Here is a 23,121-nt window from a genome sequence, read left to right as displayed (position 1 = left end):
CGATTTTTTTACATTTAAAATTATAGAGGCATTTTTTTGTAGATTTAGCTTTAGGCAAGTTCTAGAGGTAGCATCGAGGTGCTCCGATTTGGAGGAAATTTTTAGTGTTTGGGTGTCTTTACATGAAATGAACTCATGCCAAATATGAGCTCTCTACGGCAAAGGGAAGTGGGGTAGAACGGGCATTGAATGTTGTGGTTCAAACGTCATAAAAAAATAAATAAAATTGTTCGCTTTTCGTAAAACTCAAATGATTCCATTTTTTTTAGTTGCATTCGAAAGATATTTTAAAGCACTTAAAAAAGTGGCAAAAACATCCGAGATTGGTTTGACGAAACACCCACACTTCCTAAGGTCAAATGTTTGGGAAAATTTTGAACTATAAACTTACGGAATTAACTTTTTGGCCAATCGCAGTTTTTTTAAAAATAGTTTTACGATTAATCTATAACAACATTTTTAAAACGTTAACTTTTGTCCTGTATGGAGGCCTACGGCTCTTTTTAGTCATTCTTTCCAAAATTCCTTGTAACTTTGAGATATTGCCCAAAAACCAAAAAAAATACATTTGACACATTCCGCCGTGACGTTGCAACGCTTTGACTTTTCTTTTTTCAGTATTTCGGCTATAACTCAAAAATTACATTGAAAAGGTACGTATGTTATTACAGTTTCGGAAAGTACATTAAATTTCCTATAAGAAACAATGTTGAAACATTATTTTAAGCGAATATTCTATTTTTGAGAGGGGAATATGTAGCGTGACGTTGCAACGCGTGATTTTTTCTCAATCCTGACCCGCTTCATGTTTCGTCATTAACTCTGCTCTGTTAAATGGCAAATTTGGAGTTCTTCTTCCATTTTTTGTGTAAAATTGGCCAACAAATCGAATGCAATCATTAGTTTTTCAAAAACATCAAACCTCGATTTTTAAAGACCACTTACATTTCGTGACGTTGCAACGCTCTTTTTTTGAAAACAGGGTTTTTCGTTGCGTTGCAACGTCACGAAATTTTAGTTTCAAAATAAATCATAGTTTTTGTTAGGCTGAACAACTGTAGGTTAAGATTTTATTATAAGACATTAATAGACAGTACAAGGACATGTGAATTGAATGGCCCGCCCATGTTAGACTCCCCCCCCCCCCCCAATACCGCTTTCACAGTAGCAGTATGATTTACTAAGTTTTCCAAAGCGTTTTCAAAATAATTTTTTTTTGTATTATTCCATTATCACGAAGGACAACCCCCCCCCCCCTCTCCCATCCTCTATTCATGTTACGGGGGGTGGAGGGGGTCTAAAAATATAAATGTTTTGTTACGTAATGCAAGAACGCTCCCTTAATATTTTAATGGCTTTGGACAATTTACAAAACACGTGGAAGTTTTAGAAAGGAGGTAAGGAGCTTCAAGATTTCAGGAGGGCTGAAATTTATAAATAAAGTGCCCATATCGTTTGTTCATGGCCCCTAAGGGGTGATCTGCAAACAACGTAACTTATTTTGTTGACTTTTGTGCTTTTTAAAATAAGTTTGAGGAAATAATAAAACTGTTTACCTGCACAACATAACATTTTTTATTGCGAACAACTAAACGTTGCATACAACTTATTTAGGCAAGGGTTCGTCCAACAGCAGAGTGACAAAAGTTTGTAAAAAAAACAATCGAATCACGTTATTTTTATTTTAATTTCACTGTAATTTGACTTACATAAGGGTGTGGGATAAAAAAAATCGTTGCGTTGTATTAGAATGAACCATCACGTAAATCAGTTTATCATAAAGAAGCCATCCAGTAACCACGTGATTAGTTTTTTGAAAGTTTTAGAATTTTTCCCCCTTGTCAACATCGGTCTATTTTGATTTGTTCAACAAGTTTCATAAAATACTTTTTTTTTCGAGTTGCATACAAACTTTAGTGACAGAATTTGTGAATGACCCATGTACAATTTTTCTGTAAATATGCTCGGAAACATTATATAAAAATTATGTAATATTTAGTACCCTTTACACCTTTTTTGCCATTTGACCAATATGATTTAAATTTTCGTGACGTTGCAACGCAAACTTAAACCTGTTGTAACTTTGGATCTAGACAACCAATTAAGTCGCTCTAGGTTGCATTTGAAAGCTCTTTCCAAGTACAAAGAGCATCCGAAATATCAAAATGATTGAATGTTTAGTTTTTTGTTGACATAAACAAATGTCCCTTTTTCGTGACGTTGCAACGCAATAAAATGGTAAACTTACACTAGTTTGAAAAAATACTTATCTTAAGATAAACTGCAAACCCATGACATTTCCGTTTAGTACAACTAAAAACCTACAAAATGCAATCAAAAGAATTATTTTCGGATTTTATTTCGCTGAAAACCAGGAGTTTTTAGAAAAATGTTTTAAAATAATGATTTTATCACGAATTGTTGCATAACTTAACCAACTTGTACAAAATGATATTCAAATGATCAATTAATGAAAACCATGATTTTTGAAGCTTCAAGTAGTCTAGAATCGAGGAAAAATATCCAAATAGCTCATACACGCTTTTCAAAATTTCATCCTAAGGTGTACATTGCCGGAGAATGTGTCATTTGTTGTTTATTGGACCCCTCAAAGAAAAAAACCTCAGGTATGTTACATGATAAAAAATCAACCCTTCAATTATGTTTGCCAATTCAAGTTATTGATTGATGTATTACCATTCAGATCAGATAAGTTGATCAAACTACATCCCAACTTCTTTGTTCCCTTTGATTGATCGTTAGTAGAAACCATTCTAAAGCTGAAAACTCGATTCCTTTTTCGTTTGCTTTTTCCCTGCTTTTCCCAATCTACGATCAAACATTCGTTACAGCCAACCAACCGACATCGTCACGCGAGAGAGAGAGAGGCGGAGCGCAGCAGCGAGGAGATGTTATCCAATTTCCATCTACCAATAGTTGCTTTTCCAATCCAATGATTTCCCCAAACTAATGTTTAAAGCACACAACAGCAGAGTTCCACGTTTGTTGGCGGGGGTGTGCACTGCACTGCACACTTCTAAAAACCACGACTTTTCACCACTGCTGCTGCATTCGAGCAAGCAAGCTACGTGGAAAATTGAAGCAGAACAACGAGGAAAAAAAAGCGAGACGTTTCTGGCTGGTAAAAGATAACTCTAAAAATAAACACTGCATCGTTTCTCGTTTTTCTCTCTGGTTATTTAGTTAGGATTCGTGCACCCCCGCACTGGGTGTCCGGACCTGGTTGGGTTTCTATTGCTTCTTTTCGTGGAATTTTGTGCTGCTGCTGGAGTGGTTTGCTTCTTTGACTGTGGAAAGATACCTATTTTTGGCTTAATTTACCATTTTTTCATTCGATTCTTCTTCTTGTCTTCTTGTCTTCTTGTCTTCTTGTCTTCTTGTCTTGTTGTCTTCTTGTCTTCTTGTCTTCTTTTCTTCTTGTCTTCTTGTCTTCTTGTCTTCTTGTCTTCTTGTCTTCTTGTCTTCTTGTCTTCTTGTCTTCTTGTCTTCTTGTCTTCTTGTCTTCTTGTCTTCTTGTCTTCTTGTCTTCTTGTCTTCTTGTCTTCTTGTCTTCTTGTCTTCTTGTCTTCTTGTCTTCTTGTCTTCTTGTCTTCTTGTCTTCTTGTCTTCTTGTCTTCTTGTCTTCTTGTCTTCTTGTCTTCTTGTCTTCTTGTCTTCTTGTCTTCTTGTCTTCTTGTCTTCTTGTCTTCTTGTCTTCTTGTCTTCTTGTCTTCTTGTCTTCTTGTCTTCTTGTCTTCTTGTCTTCTTGTCTTCTTGTCTTCTTGTCTTCTTGTCTTCTTGTCTTCTTGTCTTCTTGTCTTCTTGTCTTCTTGTCTTCTTGTCTTCTTGTCTTCTTGTCTTCTTGTCTTCTTGTCTTCTTGTCTTCTTGTCTTCTTGTCTTCTTGTCTTCTTGTCTTCTTGTCTTCTTGTCTTCTTGTCTTCTTGTCTTCTTGTCTTCTTGTCTTCTTGTCTTCTTGTCTTCTTGTCTTCTTGTCTTCTTGTCTTCTTGTCTTCTTGTCTTCTTGTCTTCTTGTCTTCTTGTCTTCTTGTCTTCTTGTCTTCTTGTCTTCTTGTCTTCTTGTCTTCTTGTCTTCTTGTCTTCTTGTCTTCTTGTCTTCTTGTCTTCTTGTCTTCTTGTCTTCTTGTCTTCTTGTCTTCTTGTCTTCTTGTCTTCTTGTCTTCTTGTCTTCTTGTCTTCTTGTCTTCTTGTCTTCTTGTCTTCTTGTCTTCTTGTCTTCTTGTCTTCTTGTCTTCTTGTCTTCTAGTCTTCTTGTCTTCTTGTCTTCTTGTCTTCTTGTCTTCTTGTCTTCTTGTCTTCTTGTCTTCTTGTCTTCTTGTCTTCTTTTCTTCTTGTCTTCTTGTCTTCTTGTCTTCTTGTCTTCTTGTTTTCTTGTCTTCTTGTCCTGTTGTCTTCTTGTCCTGTTGTCTTCTTGTCCTGTTGTCTTCTTGTCCTGTTGTCTTCTTGTCCTGTTGTCTTCTTGTCCTGTTGTCTTCTTTTCTTCTTGTCTTCTTGTATTCTTGTCTTCTTGTCTTCTTGTCTTCTTGTCTTCTTGTCTTCTTGTCTTCTTGTCTTCTTGTCTTCTTGTCTTCTTTTCTTCTTGTCTTCTTGTCTTCTTGTCTTCTTGTCTTCTTGTCTTCTTGTCTTCTTGTCTTCTTGTCTTCTTGTCTTCTTGTCTTCTTGTCTTCTTGTCTTCTTGTCTTCTTGTATTCTTGTCTTCTTGTCTTCTTGTCTTCTTGTCTTCTTGTCTTCTTGTCTTCTTGTCTTTTTGTCTTTTTGTCTTCTTGTCTTCTTGTCTTCTTGTCTTTTTGTCTTTTTGTCTTCTTGTCTTCTTGTCTTCTTGTCTTCTTGTCTTTTGTATTTCCAAGTTAAAACATTGCTCCTTCACCCCTAAACCAACTTCTCTAGCGTAGGAGTTTTAAATCAAATTTTCATCTTTGCAGCACAGCGGTGGCAGCAGCTTCAAACGATCAGCTCTCGGGCCAAGGTTGGCTGGCACCGGTCCAACCCCGAGCCTCGTCCGTTGGCAGGCCACTTTCAACGAAAACGGATTCTTTTCCCATCTTATTTTTCTGCCTCCCTCTCCTTCTTAAGTTTAAAGCGATTGCCACGACGAATCTTGAACCTGTCCAAAGTGAGAGACGGAAGTGGAAATGAGATGAAAAACTGCTTCGGGTCGAAGCGGCCAAAGTCGGGACCAGCAAAAGTGGGTTAAAGTCGGGGAAGAAGGATGCACTTTCGCGCAGCAAGAATATCCATCAGCCGAGGTCGAGTTGGTTGTTGGTGGCCGGCTTCGGAAAGAAATCGAAAGAAAATATTGTTATTAGATTGTTAATCGGAAGCATTACGCTTTCTTCAAAATTAAAGAGAGGAGTGGAAAGATGTTGAACAAGGAAAGTCGAGCATCTCTAGGAGGGTGAAGAAGGATAAAAAGTGCGACGCCGGGAATCTGATTATTTTTTTCTTGGAGAAAATGGAAAAACAATCGGTTTTCCTTGCGGACGAAAGCTCCATCTTGTGATGATTATGCACCACTTCTGAGTTGAATTGTTGATGAGAGGGGTTTGAGTGAAATGTGAAATGATTTGAAAAGTTTATTTCTCCAATCAGGGGAAAAAGACTGAATGTTGATTGGTTGTTATGAATATTGATATCATCTCAAGGAAAGAGTTTGTTCTGAAAATCAAAGAATAACTGGACGTATCATTATTTTGTATTTTTGTTTTTTTGTATTTTTGTATTTTTGTATTTTTGTATTTTTGTATTTTTGTATTTTTGTATTTTTGTATTTTTGTATTTTTGTATTTTTGTATTTTTGTATTTTTGTATTTTTGTATTTTTGTATTTTTGTATTTTTGTATTTTTGTATTTTTGTATTTTTGTATTTTTGTATTTTTGTATTTTTGTATTTTTGTATTTTTGTATTTTTGTATTTTTGTATTTTTGTATTTTTGTATTTTTGTATTTTTGTATATTTGTATTTTTGTATTTTTGTATTTTTGTATTTTTGTATTTTTGTATTTTTGTATTTTTGTATTTTTGTATTTTTGTATTTTTGTATTTTTGTATTTTTGTATTTTTGTATTTTTGTATTTTTGTATTTTTGTATTTTTGTATTTTTGTATTTTTGTATTTTTGTATTTTTGTATTTTTGTATTTTTGTATTTTTGTATTTTTGTATTTTTGTATTTTTGTATTTTTGTATTTTTGTATTTTTGTATTCTTGTATTTTTGTATTTTTGTATTTTTGTAGTTTTGTATTTTTATATTTTTGTATTTTTGTATTTTTGTATTTTTGTATTTTTGTATTTTGTATTGTAAAATCTGCATCGAAGTAGCCGTTGTTTAAAAAAAGAAGTCATCTTCAAACAAATTTATGCCAGACACGACAAATAAAACTTAAAATGAGCAAAGGTAAGTCACTAAAATTTGACAACAAGCTATCAAGGACACAATCTTCACTCTATTCTCAGCTCCAAAAATCAACTCTCCCCCGCGCAAGACCTGGCTCTCAGCCCACGGTTCCACCACAACCCTCGCCTCCCAGCTCTCGGACGCCTCGAGCCGCTCTTCACTGGGTGGCCTCTCCGCCCCCAAATTTGCCCGCTCCGTCACCAGCCAACGGCTCCGCCCACGAACCATCGACAACCTCCCTGCGGAAGCCGGCAAGCTGCACAAGCTGGGCTCGGTACCGGCGTATCTTCGTCGGAACCGACCTGCGACGTCTCCAGCCGATGCGGCCAAGTCCAAGCAGCTGGTGCAGCTTGACAGCGGAGTCGGTTCGGAACCGTTGGATTCCGGGGTGGAGGTGGCCGCCGGGCGTCCGGAGGGGTCTGCTGTAGAGGAACTGAAGCTTGAACCAGCTCTCGTGGAAGCCAAGAAGGAGGCGTTTGTCGAGCCGAAAGCGGTTCCGGCCAAGCGGCCTAGGGTTTCGGGACCTGCAAAGGACCCGGTCAAGCTGGAGCAGTGCGAAGCCTTCCAAAAGCTGTCGAGTTGCGTTGAAGAACTGAAAAGTGAGTTGGCCCAGAGGAACGTCGAGTATGCCAGCTTGGCACAGAGCAATGCCGCCTTGACGCATGAGAATTCCGTGATGGCCAGCCGAGTGGAGGCTTTGGAGAAGCTGGTGAAGCCGCCGCAGGCGGAAGCAGTCACGGAGAACGAGGAAGCTCAGAATTTTCGCGATGCCATGCAAGCTAACGTCCGAATTCAGGACGAAGCGCTGGTGGGCCTGCGGGACATGCTGCTGAACTCGGTGGGAAGGGAGCGATCTGCCAAGCTGGACGAGTCCGTGCTGCGAGCGCTGGTGAAGCAGATGCAGGAGTCAAGTCTGGAGATGAGGCAACTGGTGTGAGTATTAGAGTGACCACTGGGCACTACGAAGTATTGCTGATAACCTTCACATTTCTAATTTACAGCAAAAACAATCGCCAACTGAGTGAAGAATTCGTCAACCCAGATGATTTGGCTCAAGCAGAAGCAAGTATGCAAAATTTGCTGGATGTTGGTTTAGGCGAGATTGTTACCGGAAGAATTGTGTACGACTAGGCTGGTTGTTGCTTCCATATTAATGTTTATTACTGTTATAGAAATTTCCGGAAATAATAAAGATAAAATGATACTTTGTCAAAACCAGCTTTCGGTAATGAAGCAACTCATCACAACAAATGACAACCCAGGTTTCCCTTTTCTACAAATTAGTCCTTCATCAAACGGGAAGAAAAATCCCCCAAGACACGTGTGAAGTTAATGGCGTGCAGTAACAGTCCCGGAATCATCGTTCACCCCTGTCATTTTGATTAATACCACACACCTAGCTGAACAAGAGGGAGCAAAACCCTCATTTTCCGTGAAGCAACTCTGGAACGTGCCCGTTTTTCGAAACCCTTTCCACGTGTGTCTTGTCTGTGTCTTGTGTGGGAACCACCGTGGCCATCGGCATTTCGCACTTGTCACTGGGGACATTTTTCATGCTCTAAATTTATTACCAGCTATTCTTCTTGGCCGCCGTTGATCGTCATCTTTTGCCCGTCAAACAACCGGATTTTGTTATTGTTTTTTTTTCTACTTTTTTCTTGCTTCCTGAAGGGGTCTTGGTCTGCGTCGCGTTTTCCGCATTTTCCGACCATGTTCCGAGAGAGCAGTTCGGAAATGGTGCGACATGACGGGCCAGATGGTGTGGCCCAGACAGCGGTGGGATAGTGGGATTGAGGTGGGTTAAATTTGGGCAAAATTCATAAAGATGTGATTTTAGGAATTTAAATCCAGGTTACTAATTATTAATAATTTCACGCTTAATATTTATTCCAACTTAAAAGTCTCCCACTGTTCAAAAACGGAAAACTTCATTTGGGACGCTAATATATTGCCTACTCATATCTGTCGTCCACCGAAGCGGAGTGGTGCCGCACAGCTTCGGGAATGAAGTTTTTGGCTTCCAAACCATTCGAGCACGGCTGGAGCGAAAACGACATCGCTCGGAAGTCACGCCGCTAATAGAACCAACCCCGAAAAAATATGAACTCCGCTTCATGTTATGGTGCTTCGAGCGGGAACTAGATTACAGCTCATCAGGGTGGATGGTGCACATGGTTAGAAGAGCAGCAATGGTGCACAAATTTTCCTACAGGAGTGGTTTGATGACCTCCTTTTTTGTGGATACACAGTAAAAAAAAATGTAAATTTGGAAGCTTTAATTTTGAATGGTTGAATATTACCTCTTTTATGATGTAATGGTACCTCAATTTAGACTGAAAAAGTGGCATTACTCCAGAAAAGTGGTAAAATTACACATTTCCAGAAGTAAAATTGCACCTTTTTTTCTGATATAAAAGATGTACCCCTTCCCAGATGTAATATTACCATGATTTTATTTTCTGTGTATCGTAGGTGACCTCAGTGAATGTATGTTCAAATCTGATACCCGCTGGCCGGCTGTGAAATTATGAGAAACTGATAGCAATAGCATTACTGTAGTTGGCTTGAGATGTTCATGTTTTCGTCCAATCGAGCTCATATTGAGAATTATACTAAGCTTGGTACACAGTAAAAAATATGTAAATTTGGAAGGTGTAATTTTGAAAGGTTGAATATTTCCTCTTTTATTGAATATTACCTCAATTTAGACTGAAAAAGTGACATTACACTAGAAAAGTTGTAAAATTACACATTTTCAGAGGTAACATTTTTTTTACATTAAAGATGTACCCCTTCCCAGATGTAATATTAACATGATTTTTTTCTGTGTAGACGGAGTATCGGAGTCGGAATATCTCAAGAAGTTGTTTTCAACAACTTTTGAAATTTTTCAAACGTTAATTACATAGAATCATGAAAGCATTGATAAATAGGACTATTTAAAAGCACTCAAAGTGTCATGTATTTCTGAATTAAAATAAGTTCAAACTCCAAAACAGACTTCTATGTTCCAAGTTTAAACGTTATTGAATCAAAAATCAAAAATAACTTCAGATTTAAACACATTTTCAGTAGATTTTTTTTCGAAGATTATTTGGATTTTGATGTTTGAAAAAAACGAAGTTGACTTTATAGCTGTCGGCCACCATTGCTAGTACCAACCACTAGTGTTTTCCTTTTTATCTACAAGGACTTCGCCTAAGTGTATGAAAGTACGGCACGGAGCGACGGCGCCGAATACCCATATTTACACAAAGAATTTTAGAGCGCCCGCCGCGGGATTCGAACCGGCGACCTCTGGATTGGAGTCCAGTGCGCGGTCCGATTGATCCACACGGGTGGGACATGAATACATGAATTGTTTGATAAACAAATCAACTCCAAAACCCTTACGCATTTGACGTTAAATTTATCGTCATACTATTTTTACAATCAATTGTTTAAAAAAGTGCGTTTAGGGAGACTTGATCCCTGCATTTTTACAGTCACTGGAATCAGCCTCAAGATTAAATAATTTGGCTGGGTTTTCGTACATAGTTTCCTTTAGTACAGTTGTACATAACTTACTGCAGTTTGAACCATTTTTCAAAAGTATTGTAAACAAAAATTACCAGCTTTTGTAAACATGCTCAATTTTGGTCTAAAAAAGAAAATTTTATGTTTTTAAATATTTTTCATGCTAAACTTGTTATATTTTGAACACAAACGTACAGGTTTAATGTGAAATAGCTGTAACTTATAGAAAATTAAAAGTTTGGATGAATAAGAAACATTTTGCTTAAGATTTCTTCAGAATGTTAAAAGGGGGATCAAATTACCCCCAACATTTTGAAAATGCCGGTTTAAAATATTTTTTTAAAACGCTTGGCATGATTCGAAGAGTTTATCTGATGAAATACCCTTATCAGCCAAACATAGTTGAATGTTTAAGCTTTCAATTCATGCAAAAAGATCATAGTTTTGTGAGAAATTGACAGAGTTATGTGCGATACAAAAAAAGGGGATCAAGTCTCCCCACTCTCCCCTACTTGGCTTGAAATGTTCCTGATTTCGTATTAAAAAAAAAAACTCAAAGTGTCATGTATTTCTCAATTTAAAAAGTTCAAACTCCAAAACAGACTGCATTATCGGATTTTTTGCCTTATAAGTTTCTATGTTCCAAACTTTAAGCGTTATTGAATCAAAAATCTTAAATATCTTCAGATTTAAACACATTTTCAGTAGAACAATTTTCGAATTAAATTTGGATTTTGATGTTTGAATAATAAATAATCAACCTCAACTTTACACTCATTTTATAACAAGTATATAAATTAGGTTAACAAATTTATAATGGCTCATTTTTTTGCCTTCCTCACTGAGGTAAGGCTATAATCCTGCTCTAAAAATGAACTTTGTATAAAAACGTCGTAGACCCACCTTCATGTATACATATCGACTTAGAATCGAAAACTGGACAAATGTCTGTGTGTATGTGTGTGTGTATGTGTGTGTGTATGTGTGTGTGTATGTGTGTGTGTGTATGTATGTACGTGACCAACAAACTAGCTCATGTTTCTCGGCACTGGGTGAACCGATTTGACCCGAACCTGTTGCATTCGACTTGGTTTAGGGTCCCACAGATCGAGTTTTAAACAGATTGAAGTTTCGATAAGTAGTTCAAAAGTTATGTATAAAAAGGTGTTTTCACATACATCGGATCTCACTTAAATGTATGTAAACTATGTCCGGATCCATCATCCGACCCATCGTTGGTTAGGTTATAAAAAGACCTTTCCAACGAGTCCAAAACATTGAAGATCTGGCAACCCTGTCTCGAGATATGGCCACTTAAGTGATATTTAAGTCCTTTTTATTCCGGATCTAAAAAAATAGATTAAATTTGTGTAAAGCCATTGTTGGTAATGAGTGAGGATGGCTCCAACCACATAGGTGGATTAAGTTAGTTTTTTTTAAATACAGTCGACTCTCTGGTTATCAATATCCAAGGGACCGTCGAGGAAGAGAAGCATCCGTTTACAGAACAATGCAAAATGAAAACTCGATTGAAATTTGTTTTTCTTGCTAACCAGCTAAAGGAGCGAATCATGGCAACGTCCAGCAAACAAAAATAAAGAAATATCTAACACCCTTCAAAGCTATGTTTCTCAAAGAAAAATGTCTGTGCAAGTCATGAGAAAGTGAAATTATTGACAACCGGAATAGATTTTTAAAGCAAATAGAATCCAAGGGACCGTCGAGGAAGCGATCCTTCAAGCAAGAGAAAATATCGAGGAATAAAGACAATCGAAGTATGCAGTTTGAAGGGACAGAAGAATTCATCGATAGATGGAGTAATATTGATATCGAGAAGATCGACAGCCAGAGAGTCGACTTTATAACATTAAAAGAAACTTAGCCTTCATGATCGATTTGACATATCAATTCAATTTGCCGACTTTTAGGCTGAAATTAAAAAATAAACACATCACCCTGATTTTTAAATAAACCATTTTCAACGTAACTATTTTTCATATGTTTTGTCAGTTTCAAATATTTTCAACACGACACTTTAATATTTCTGGTATTTACATACAAAATTAGCATGTTGAATGCCAAGTAATAGATTGATATAATAGTTGATACTTTGTTGGTATAGTTTTACTGTCAATTTTAAAAATATTTTAAAAACGTTATCATTTTTAAGTACTGGTAGTGATCCTTTATTTTTTACGATTTCATAAAACAGTGATTCTATTTTTTTCTTAGAAATGTCATTTTTATGCACCTCTTAACGTTTTTCCTTTGAAATTTAAGAATTGTTGAGAATTTTTCGTACTATTAGAAGTTTAAAAAGTTTAAAAATTAAAAACCATCAAGATATTTAGATCTTTTGGAACTTTTTGATTTTTTTAATTTATTAAAAAAAATAATTCTAAAGAATTTTTTAAAGGTCCAATAAGCTATTGTGTTTCTCATGTTAATTTGACAGTTAAAAAAACTCTAGATTTGTTTCGAAAATTAGGATTTTTTATTTCATTTTGGTAAAAAAAAAAAAAAAAAAAGATTTTGGTAAATATCTTTAAAATTTTAAGAGCGAGTCCACGAGCAAAGCATACCCATCTCGCATCGACCTCACCAATCTGCCTGAAATTTTCAAGGGTTGTTTGTACATATAAAACCAGCATCTGGCCAAAATATGAGCACTCTAGATCAACGGGAATTGGGGCAAATCGGGACACAAAGTTCAAAGGTTCAAAAACGTCAAAAATCTTAAAAAGGCTATAACTTAGACAAAATTCCATTTAATTTAAAAATTCAAAATGCATTTGAAAGGGCTTCAAAAATGCAACAAAATGCAGGGTGGAGCATCCCAATTGGTTAAATCGAAAGGGAGTTATTGGCATTTTAGTGTAAAAATAGCATAATTTTCAAACTCAAATAAAAAAGTGTTCCATCCAGATATCAACTCAGTTCGACCTGCAGCTTATAGGGGACATTAGGGACTACCATCTGAGACTGAGAACGTTTTGGGTTAGGCAGTTTTACATATTAAATAGACACTTTTTCTTTTAGTGATTTTTTTGGTTGTAAATTTTTGCTCGCGGACCCCTTAGATCAAATTTTCCGGTGATAATTTCATCATATTCGTGTTCCTGAGACAATTTCACAATAGAAACATGCACAAAATAGTAGTTTATGCAACAAGTTGCAAAAAGAGGATTTTTTCAGCACGAGTCGTACATTTATCCAACGAGGTTTACCGAGTTGGATAAAAACGAAGAGTGCTGAAAAAATCAAGTTTTGCAACGAGTTCCATACAACATTTTTTGCAATTTCGAAAAACACCCATTGAGTGAAATTTTAAGTCGAATTTTCATGTATTTTGTCAATAAATCGTTTAAATCAAAAAATGTTGAAAAGTGTTACTTTTCGAAACAAGTGCTGAAAAGTTCAATTTTTCAGCACCCATTTCAGTGCTGAAAAGTAGAACTTTTCAGCATTTATTTTGAAAAGTGTTGCTATTCGATTCTGTTATTTTTGGTACAGAAAAGTAGGCTATTTCGTCGTTCAAGAATGACAGGAAAAGTAAATAGTTTCACGACGGAATTGCAAAAATGTTTATTTTCATCCATTTTAACCCTTTAAAAAATGTAAATTAAAAAAATTAAGAAGCTGCTTCCCAGTCACGACGTTCTAGCAGGATTCTAGCAGGGTTCTTACAGAGCTGGATATTCTTACAACATTCTAGCAGGATTGTTCCACCGCTCTAGCAGGATTCTGACAGAACCAGCTCTGCTAGAATATTTCGTGACTGGGTTTTTTTTTCTGGTGTCATCTAGTATCCTTGGAAATGAACTTGATTTTCAATAAATGTGAATCGAAAAATTTGTTTAAGTTTTATTTTTTAAAGGGTTAAAATGGATGAAAATAAACATTTCTATGCATGTTTCTATTGTGAAATTGTCTCAGGAACACGAATATGGTAAAATTATCACCAGTAAATAAGATCTAATGGGTCCTCCGAGCAAAAATGAATTTTTAAATTAAATGGAATTTTGCCTAAGTTATAGCCTTTTTAAGATTTTTGACGTTTTTGAACCTTCAAACTTTGTGTCCCGATTTGCCCCACTTCCCGTTGACCTAGAGTGCTCATATTTTGGCCAGATGCTGGTTTTATATGTACAAACAACCCCTGAAAATTTCAGGCAGATTGGTGAGGTCCAAACGACGTCCCATACAAAGGGGTATGCCCTGTTCGTGGACTCACACTTAAAATATTAGGATTTTTTCAAGTTTGAATTTCTAGAACTTTGAAAAAAATTTGAATAAAAAAGTTTTTTTTTATTATTTCAAGAAATTTTAAAAATTTTAGAAAATAACGTTTTTTTGAGCTCTTGAAAATTTCGAAATGATTTTTTTTAATAAATGTTCATTTTTTTAAATGTTCAGAACCATAGCAATTTTTAGAATTAAATTCAGTGTTGGAATTCGAGCGAGAAGAAGGAAAGCATTTCTCACTCGCGAGCGAGGAAGAGAACTTGTATTACTTTTCTCTTCTCGCTCGCGCTCGCATTTTCGTTCGCGTTCTCGCTCTCGCCGCGAGCGCTCGCGAGCGCCTCGTGCTAGCCGTTTGTCCAAAGCTAGCAATTTGTTTATTTGGCTTCTGAATACGAACCAGGCGATGGTATAGAGGTGTAACTTCAATCGTTGTGTTGTTTTTTTTCTCGTTTCTGACACGTTCAACTTCTCGCGAACGGGCAATTCTGGCTCGCGAGAAAGCCCGTTCGCGAACGGAGGAGAGCACGGGAAATCGGTGAGTTTCTCTCGGCAGCTCGAGACTCGCGGCGAGAACTCGAGAGAGAGAAATTTTTCTCGCGAGAGCGCGATAAATACCAACACTGATTAAATTTAAAAATAAGTTTTATAAGTCCTGCTATTTTTAAACTTTCAAATGTTACTACCAGTATTTCAAACTTATCATATTAAATAATATTAAATACTTTTTTTTAGTAAGAGTTTGATATAAATATTTGATATACATTTTTTTAATACAGGCAAAAAGAGGCAGTTAAGAATCAATTGAATATTTTTTAGAATTTTCACCTCACAACCACAACTATTTTATGAGTAATGGCACTTCAAACATGGGTAAGAGAGGATTTACAGGTTCATTTAGTGATCATAGTGAAACGGCACAATTAGAGCTATCCAATCAAAATAAAAATGCTTCAAAAGCATAATGGCATCCGATGAATTTCTTGAACCAATTCGCGATTCAAAAAAAATCTAAAATACATAAAAGTTTTGCGAACTGACCTGCATCATAACAAATATTGAACAATAAATTTAATAATTTTGTTAAATTTTAGATAACTCTGGCTCCGGCTCCGACTCCAGGTTTATTAGAAATTTTCGACACCGGCTCCGACTCCAGTTCCACAGCCCTGTTAGAATAATTCAATAATTGAATGACTCCCGTATCTCAAGTAGCAAATTTTCAACTTTTAAACGTCTGCAACCCCCCAAAAATCCCATAAAACATTTCGGTCCACCCACACCGGTCCGAAACGAGTTGTCAAATAATTGGACATTAAACTGCCATCAATCAGCACGGAACACCACCCTCTCGTTCCGGACGTGGAACCAGGAGAGCTCCCACATTACGTGTCACGAACTGACACGACACGACCACTTCACTCGGCTTCGAGATCCACCACCAGAACCACAGCAGCAGCACAGCCATTCATCATTCGTAATAATTTGAATTTGAATGGGTCATAAGCTTAACAGCAACAACATCCAACATACATGTTCTGCTCCACAAAGGGTCCCAAAATTACAATAAATTGGGAATATTTTCCAAACTGCTCAGCCTGCGATGTGATGTGCGCTTCCCCTTAATTGCTTGTTCTGTTCGAAGGCCGGGGTTCGGGCTCCCAATTTATGAGTCCCGTGCCGTCAAAATCGCTTCCATAACTCACCGGTGCCGTCCTCCTGTAGCATAGACAGAGCAGTGCTGCCATCATTATGTTTCCCCTAACATTAGGAAGATAGGGTAAAGCGAAGAAAATAAAATCGTGCTACACAAACACAAATGGCGGTGGCGGCTTCGGCAGCAGGCCCGGAGTTCATCCTCAATATTAATAATCACAAAGCGCCAATAAAAACAACATAATTTTGATTTACGGACTCAATTTTTTCGGCTTCTTCTTAAGACCAACAACTCCCCCTTTTGGTGGTTCCCTACCGCACGACAGTTGAACCAGTTGAGATGTAAACAAGAACATGTGGTTCGGCTCGGAATACAAGCTGGAATGGCTTTTTTGTGTTCTATTTTTGTAAGAAAGGAAGTTGCTTAATATACAAAGCTAACAAGGAAGGAGGTTCTTTATTAGCTTGATTGACGTTGTGGGGAGACAAATTCTGGTTATATCTAGTGAAGTTGGTGAATTTGAAGAAATCAACTTTCTTTAAAAGATCGCACAATTTAGTCTTACTTCCTTTTATTTTTTAAAGCTTGATTTTTGTTTCATTTGTTTCGTTGATTTCCAATATCTTTCATAACTCCAAGAAGCTTGGGGATGACCCACAACAAACCGAGATATATTATCCATCAAACTCGCATTACACTCTCCATCACCTAAATTCCAGACTTTCTTCTCTCCCCATCGTCCAATTCTGTTCCCAAGCAATTTGTCTCGCCCACAATCCACGGCATTACTTCCGCTGATGAAACCAAACACCTCGCGTGCCGTCTCACATTTCACCATCGGCCGCGTCAGACTGTGACAAAACACCGGAAAAAGTGAATTAATTTTCGCGCGACAGAGATGACACAACAGTCAATTCCATTAGAGGAGTGCCTTCGACGAAGCCATCGTCTCATCGCGTCTCATAGTGAGTCCCCAGGGAGAGGTGGGGCTTTCTCAGAGAATCAATTTTTCAGGACAATTTCTTTGTTATGTCGTGCTGAACTGTCACAATTACATTTTGGACCAGATTGGACTGATTTTTCGACATACCAACGTTTTTTTTTTAGATAAAACCAAAAAATTTCAAATGAATTTTTAAATTTTTCACATTTTCCTTCCAAAAGATTTAAAAAAAAAAACTTTGAACAATCTTAAAATGTTTAAAATCTTTTTTCTAGTTGTTCATGATTTTCATAATTTTCTTATTAAAAAATATTGTCAACCTTCTGAAGTTTTCATAATTTTCCTAATTTTCTTACAGCCTTCGCATTTTTTTTAAAGTTAATGCAATTTTTTGGGTACTGTGCTGTCGTTATATCACAAAAAATCAAAATATTTTAAAATAAACTCAAACTATAAAAAAATCTACGCATGAAATTGCATTTTAAATTTATTCAGTCAGTAGACTCCTGTTTTAATGAAAATCCAGAATTTTTATGAATAAAATAATTTTTGCCTCATAATTTTATGGGCAAACTAAGAAAAACATTTGCAACAGCCTTACTTTCTAAATGTTCTTAAGATTTCATAATTTTCGTAACTAGGGTTTTTTTTCGTAATTTTTAATATTTTTTTTATTTTCATAATATTTTTAAATTTTTGAATCATCATTTTCTAAATTATCAGATTTTTTTTTCTTAATTTTCCTTAGTTTTTTTAAAATTTTTTTATTCGTATTTTTTATGTCTTGATTTTCTGAATGTTCTGAATTTTCTAAATTAAGTAAATTTTGTTATTTTCTTCAAACTGTTTTTGTCTTTCCTCAGCTTTTTTGTCAGCTTTCATTTTTAAAGGATTAAAATAAATGAAAATAAACATTTTTATGCATGTTTCTTTTGTGAAATTGTCTCACGAACACGAATATGATAAAATTATCACCAGAAAATGGGATCTAAGGGGCATAAATTTACAACCAAAAAATTCACTAAAAGTAAAAGTGACTATTCAATATGTTAAACTGCCTTACCCGAAGCGTTCTCAGTCCCAGATGGCAGTCTCAGATGTCCCCTACAAGCTGCAGATCGAAGCGAGTTGATATCTGGATGGAACACTTTTTTATTTGAGTTTGAAAATTATGCTATTTTTTCACTAAAATCCAATAACTCCCTTTAGATTTAACCAGTTGGGATGCTTCTCCCTGCATTTTGTTGCATTTTTTAAGCCCTTTCAAATGCATTTTTGATTTTGAAATTAAATGGAATTTTGCCTAAGTTAAAGCATTTTTAAGATTTTTGACGTTTTTGAACCTTTAAACTTTATGTCCCGATTTGCCCCACTTCCCGTTGCCCTAGAGTGCTCATATTTTGGCCAGATGCTAGTTTCATATGTACAAACATCCCCTGAAAATTTCAGGCAGATTAGTGAGATCCAAACGACGTCCCATACAAGAGGGTATGCCCTGTTCGTGGACTCGCTCTTAAGTACCCAGTCACGAAATATTCTAGCAGGATTCTGGTTCTACCATTTCTGCTAGAATGCTGTAAGAATATGCAGCTCTGTAAAAACTCTGCTAGAACCCTGCTAGAATGTCGTGACTGGGTAGGAATTGTAATGATAAAGAAAACATTTTCATATTTTTTTGAAATTTTCGAATTTTTTTCATTTTTTTTAATGTTTTTAATATGCCTGAGTATAAATTCTGTTTGTTTTGTTAATTTTGTTAATTTTGTTAATTTTGTTAATTTTGTTAATTTTGTTAATTTTGTTAATTTTGTTAATTTTGTTAATTTTGTTAATTTTGTTAATTTTGTTAATTTTGTTAATTTTGTTAATTTTGTTAATTTTGTTAATTTTGTTAATTTTGTTAATTTTGTTAATTTTGTTAATTTTGTTAATTTTGTTAATTTTGTTAATTTTGTTAATTTTGTTAATTTTGTTAATTTTGTTAATTTTGTTAATTTTGTTAATTTTGTTAATTTTGTTAATTTTGTTAATTTTGTTAATTTTGTTAATTTTGTTAATTTTGTTAATTTTGTTAATTTTGTTAATTTTGTTAATTTTGTTAATTTTGTTAATTTTGATAATTTTGTTAATTTTGTTAATTTTGTTAATTTTGTTAATTTTGTTAATTTTGTTAATTTTGTTAATTTTGTTAATTTTGTTAATTTTGTTAATTTTGTTAATTTTGTTAATTTTGTTAATTTTGTTAATTTTGTTAATTTTGTTAATTTTGTTAATTTTGTTAATTTTGTTAATTTTGTTAATTTTGTTAATTTTGTTAATTTTGTTAATTTTGTTAATTTTGTTAATTTTGTTAATTTTGTTAATTTTGTTAATTTTGCTCAGTATTGGGACTGATTGTTTATTTACCCAAATTGTTTCAATCACCTTGCATTGTTTAATTTACGGGCTTTATCGGTAGTTTTCGGTGAAATTAAACTCACAAATTAGAAGAAAGAAATGAAACTGATAGGTGGATAGATGACTAGTGTCTTAGAAGAAGATTGAAAGGGACGGAAACTAAGTCAGCGAAAGGGCCATATGAGAAAGCGTACGTGTGTGATCAGGTCTTTTAACCTTCTAATTTGGCTGTGTACAAGTACTGAGTCGCAACCTCAGTAAGTGTACACAGACAAATCATCCCTGTGTGTCATCCAAATGACTCCAGGACGGTCAAAAGAAATGATCACACACCGCCTAGGTACGCTTTCGGCACGTAATTTTGATTCTCTCGATACATGATTTACAACCATTTGTTAATTTTGTTAATTTTGTTAATTTTGTTAATTTTGTTAATTTTGTTAATTTTGTTAATTTTGTTAATTTTGTTAATTTTGTTAATTTTGTTAATTTTGTTAATTTTGTTAATTTTGTTAATTTTGTTAATTTTGTTAATTTTGTTAATTTTGTTAATTTTGTTAATTTTGTTAATTTTGTTAATTTTGTTAATTTTGTTAATTTTGTTAATTTTGTTAATTTTGTTAATTTTGTTAATTTTGTTAATTTTGTTAATTTTGTTAATTTTGTTAATTTTGTTAATTTTGTTAATTTTGTTAATTTTGTTAATTTTGTTAATTTTGTTAATTTTGTTAATTTTGTTAATTTTGTTAATTTTGTTAATTTTGTTAATTTTGTTAATTTTGTTAATTTTGTTAATTTTGTTAATTTTGTTAATTTTGTTAATTTTGTTAATTTTGTTAATTTTGTTAATTTTGTTGATTTTGTTAATTTTGTTTATTTTGTTAATTTTGTTAATTTTGTTAATTTTGTTAATTTTGTTAATTTTGTTAATTTTGTTAATTTTGTTAATTTTGTTAATTTTGTTAATTTTGTTAATTTTGTTAATTTTGTTAATTTTGTTAATTTTGCTCAGTATTGGGACAGATTGTTTATTTACCCAAATTGTTTCAATCACCTTGCATTGTTTAATTTACGGGCTTTATCGGTAGTTTTCGGTGAAATTAAACTCACAAATTAGAAGAAAGAAATGAAACTGATAGGTGGATAGATGACTAGTGTCTTAGAAGAAGATTGAAAGGGACGGAAACTAAGTCAGCGAAAGGGCCATATGAGAAAGCGTACGTGTGTGATCAGGTCTTTTAACCTTCTAATTTGGCTGTGTACAAGTACTGAGTCGCAACCTCAGTAAGTGTACACAGACAAATCATCCCTGTGTGTCATCCAAATGACTCCAGGACGGTCAAAAGAAATGATCACACACCGCCTAGGTACGCTTTCGGCACGTAATTTTGATTCTCTCGATACATGATTTACAACCATTTGTTAATTTTGTTAATTTTGTTAATTTTGTTAATTTTGTTAATTTTGTTAATTTTGTTAATTTTGTTAATTTTGTTAATTTTGTTAATTTTGTTAATTTTGTTAATTTTGTTAATTTTGTTAATTTTGTTAATTTTGTTAATTTTGTTAATTTTGTTAATTTTGTTAATTTTGTTAATTTTGTTAATTTTGTTAATTTTGTTAATTTTGTTAATTTTGTTAATTTTGTTAATTTTGTTAATTTTGTTAATTTTGTTAATTTTGTGAATTTTGTGAATTTTGTGAATTTTGTTAATTTTGTTAATTTTGTTAATTTTGTTAATTTTGTTAATTTTGTTAATTTTGTGAATTTTGTGAATTTTGTGAATTTTGTTAATTTTGTTAATTTTGTTAATTTTGTTAATTTTGTTAATTTTGTTAATTTTGTTAATTTTGTTAATTTTGTGAATTTTGTTAATTTTGTTAATTTTGTTAATTTTGTTAATTTTGTTAATTTTGTTAATTTTGTTAATTTTGTTAATTTTGTTAATTTTGTTAATTTTGTTAATTTTGTTAATTTTGTTAATTTTGTTAATTTTGTTAATTTTGTTAATTTTGTTAATTTTGTTAATTTTGTTAATTTTGTTAATTTTGTTAATTTTGTTAATTTTGTTAATTTTGTAAATTTTGTTAATTTTGTTAATTTTGTTAATTTTGTTAATTTTGTTAATTTTGTTAATTTTGTTAATTTTGTTAATTTTGTTAATTTTGTTAATTTTGTTAATTTTGTCAATTTTGTTAATTTTGTTAATTTTGTTAATTTTGTTAATTTTGTTAATTTTGTTAATTTTGTTAATTTTGTTAATTTTGTTAATTTTGTTAATTTTGTAAATTTTGTAAATTTTGTTAATTTTGTTAATTTTGTTAATTTTGTTAATTGTGTTAATTTTGTTTATTTTATTAATTTTGTTAATTTTGTAAATTTTGTATTTTTTTATTTTGTTAATTTTTTATTATTTTGACTATTTTTATGTTTGGAAAATTTTGATTATTTTAAACATTTAGTACATTTTGTCTATTTGGATTATCTGTACATTTAAATTTTTTTTTTTAACTTTTGATTTAAAATTCAACATCAATAAACATAAAAACTTAATGATCAAGTTTTTTGATTTGATTTTTGTTTTTTTACTTTGCAGTAGGGACGAGATAAATATTATTTCTACAATAAAGTTGACAAAAGTGGTTTAAAAAATACTTGCTCCGTTTTGTTCATCCATCATCTTATTTTCTTAAAAACCTCAAAATTCCTGTAAATAATAGAAAAAAGTGAGTATGGCAAGATACCACGCAAACTCCCAAAAGATACCGGCTACTGCAATTCCGTTCATCGCCTGGATATTTCACGAGACAATAATGACAGAGCCAAGTCCCCTATTCCAGGAGGCATCATCCGCGTTCATCCCACAGGATCGGCAGCTGGAGTCTGTCGTTATGGTTGGCTCATTAATGCTTACTGCCGGCTGACGACGGACTGAGTTTGAAGTTGGTGGACCAAGCTGAAGACACGATTATCGCGGGCGAGGGACGTGCGCCCAGCCATGAATTGTCACTCAAGCAGTCAGAAAGAAGTCAGGAAGAAGACGCTTGATGGCTGGAAGTGCTTCAAAAGAGTGCTCCGAAGTAATAATACGCAGAGATTATGGTTGATGGGTCATTAAAAGCCGCGAGACGCGGGGCAGATTTTGCGCGAGGGATGTGACTACGAAGTTCTGCTGCCGATGGAGGAGTAATGACACAAACGCACAACAGGTTGATGTAAAATAGAGTGTAAAAGTAATGGGTTTTACGGGTAGATTGAGTCGTTAGATAAATGGGCCTAAACGCACGGAGATTTGGCAACCATTTGAGTTAGTGGGAGAAAATCTCTTCTCAAATGGCTGCTTGGGCTTCAATCCTATTTTGAAATTGTTTTTATTTTAATTTGTCGTTCTAATACTCAGCTGTTAATTCGACACATCCTCTAAGAGCATTGGAACGTACCTGGAAAGAAAGAAATAAAAAAATCGCTTGAGTTTTTGAACATTTAGTTGAAGATTGTTGAAAATGATAATATGTTTCATGTATTTTGTCTGAGTTCCGCAATCTGACAAAGTCGTGAATTTTGTCTAATTATTAAACTGTTTACAAAGTCTCTTAAGCTATTCAGATCAAACGTACGTCAAAGTCACTTTTCGGCTTAAAATTACTCAACTTGAAAAGCCCTTTGTCGGGGGAAAGGCAATTAAAAACTTCATAAACATCCAGCCTAGCATCAGCATTTTCGACGTACGATTTTCCCGGAATCATTTGCCATTGACATGTTTCTAATTACTCACAACCCCAGAGCCAGAAGAGCTCCCTGCTAATGGAGGCAAACGCCCTGCTAATTCCTCAAACTCTAGCCGGGTTTCGTCATTTTGCCAAAAGTGCCGCCAGAAGCTGCTGGAGACTTTGGACCTGACGAAGAAGTCGACGAACAAGTCTTTTTCGGTTTCATTTCCGTTTAATCAAGCT

General features: G+C 34.2%; 2 protein-coding genes across 10 annotated transcripts in view; one reads left to right on the top strand and one right to left on the bottom strand.

The window, feature by feature from the left end:
* LOC120423636 (fat-like cadherin-related tumor suppressor homolog) overlaps positions 1-23,121 on the bottom strand; it is an 861,295-nt gene that overhangs the window by 397,747 nt on the left and 440,427 nt on the right. The window lies entirely within an intron of this gene.
* LOC120423634 (uncharacterized) lies at positions 6,372-7,581 on the top strand. The gene is made up of 3 exons (XM_039587502.2): positions 6,372-6,412; positions 6,472-7,345; positions 7,414-7,581. The coding sequence occupies exons 1-3, from the start codon at positions 6,403-6,405 to the stop codon at positions 7,541-7,543; spliced, it is 1,014 nt and encodes a 337-aa protein (XP_039443436.1). The 5' UTR covers positions 6,372-6,402; the 3' UTR covers positions 7,544-7,581.

The sequence above is a fragment of the Culex pipiens genome, chromosome 2 (assembly GCF_016801865.2).
Source record: "Culex pipiens pallens isolate TS chromosome 2, TS_CPP_V2, whole genome shotgun sequence".
In the NCBI taxonomy this organism is placed as follows: domain Eukaryota; kingdom Metazoa; phylum Arthropoda; class Insecta; order Diptera; family Culicidae; genus Culex; species Culex pipiens.
The sequence above is the reverse complement of the archived record's forward strand: the minus strand, read 5'-3'. Positions and strand labels throughout refer to the sequence as shown.

What these genes read in the sequence shown, in the direction of transcription:
- LOC120423634 (XM_039587502.2), top strand. An exon ending in CTGGAGATGAGGCAACTGGT is followed by an intron (nt 7,346 to 7,413) that starts GTGAGTATTAGA and finishes TCTAATTTACAG; the next exon opens with CAAAAACAATCGCCAACTGA.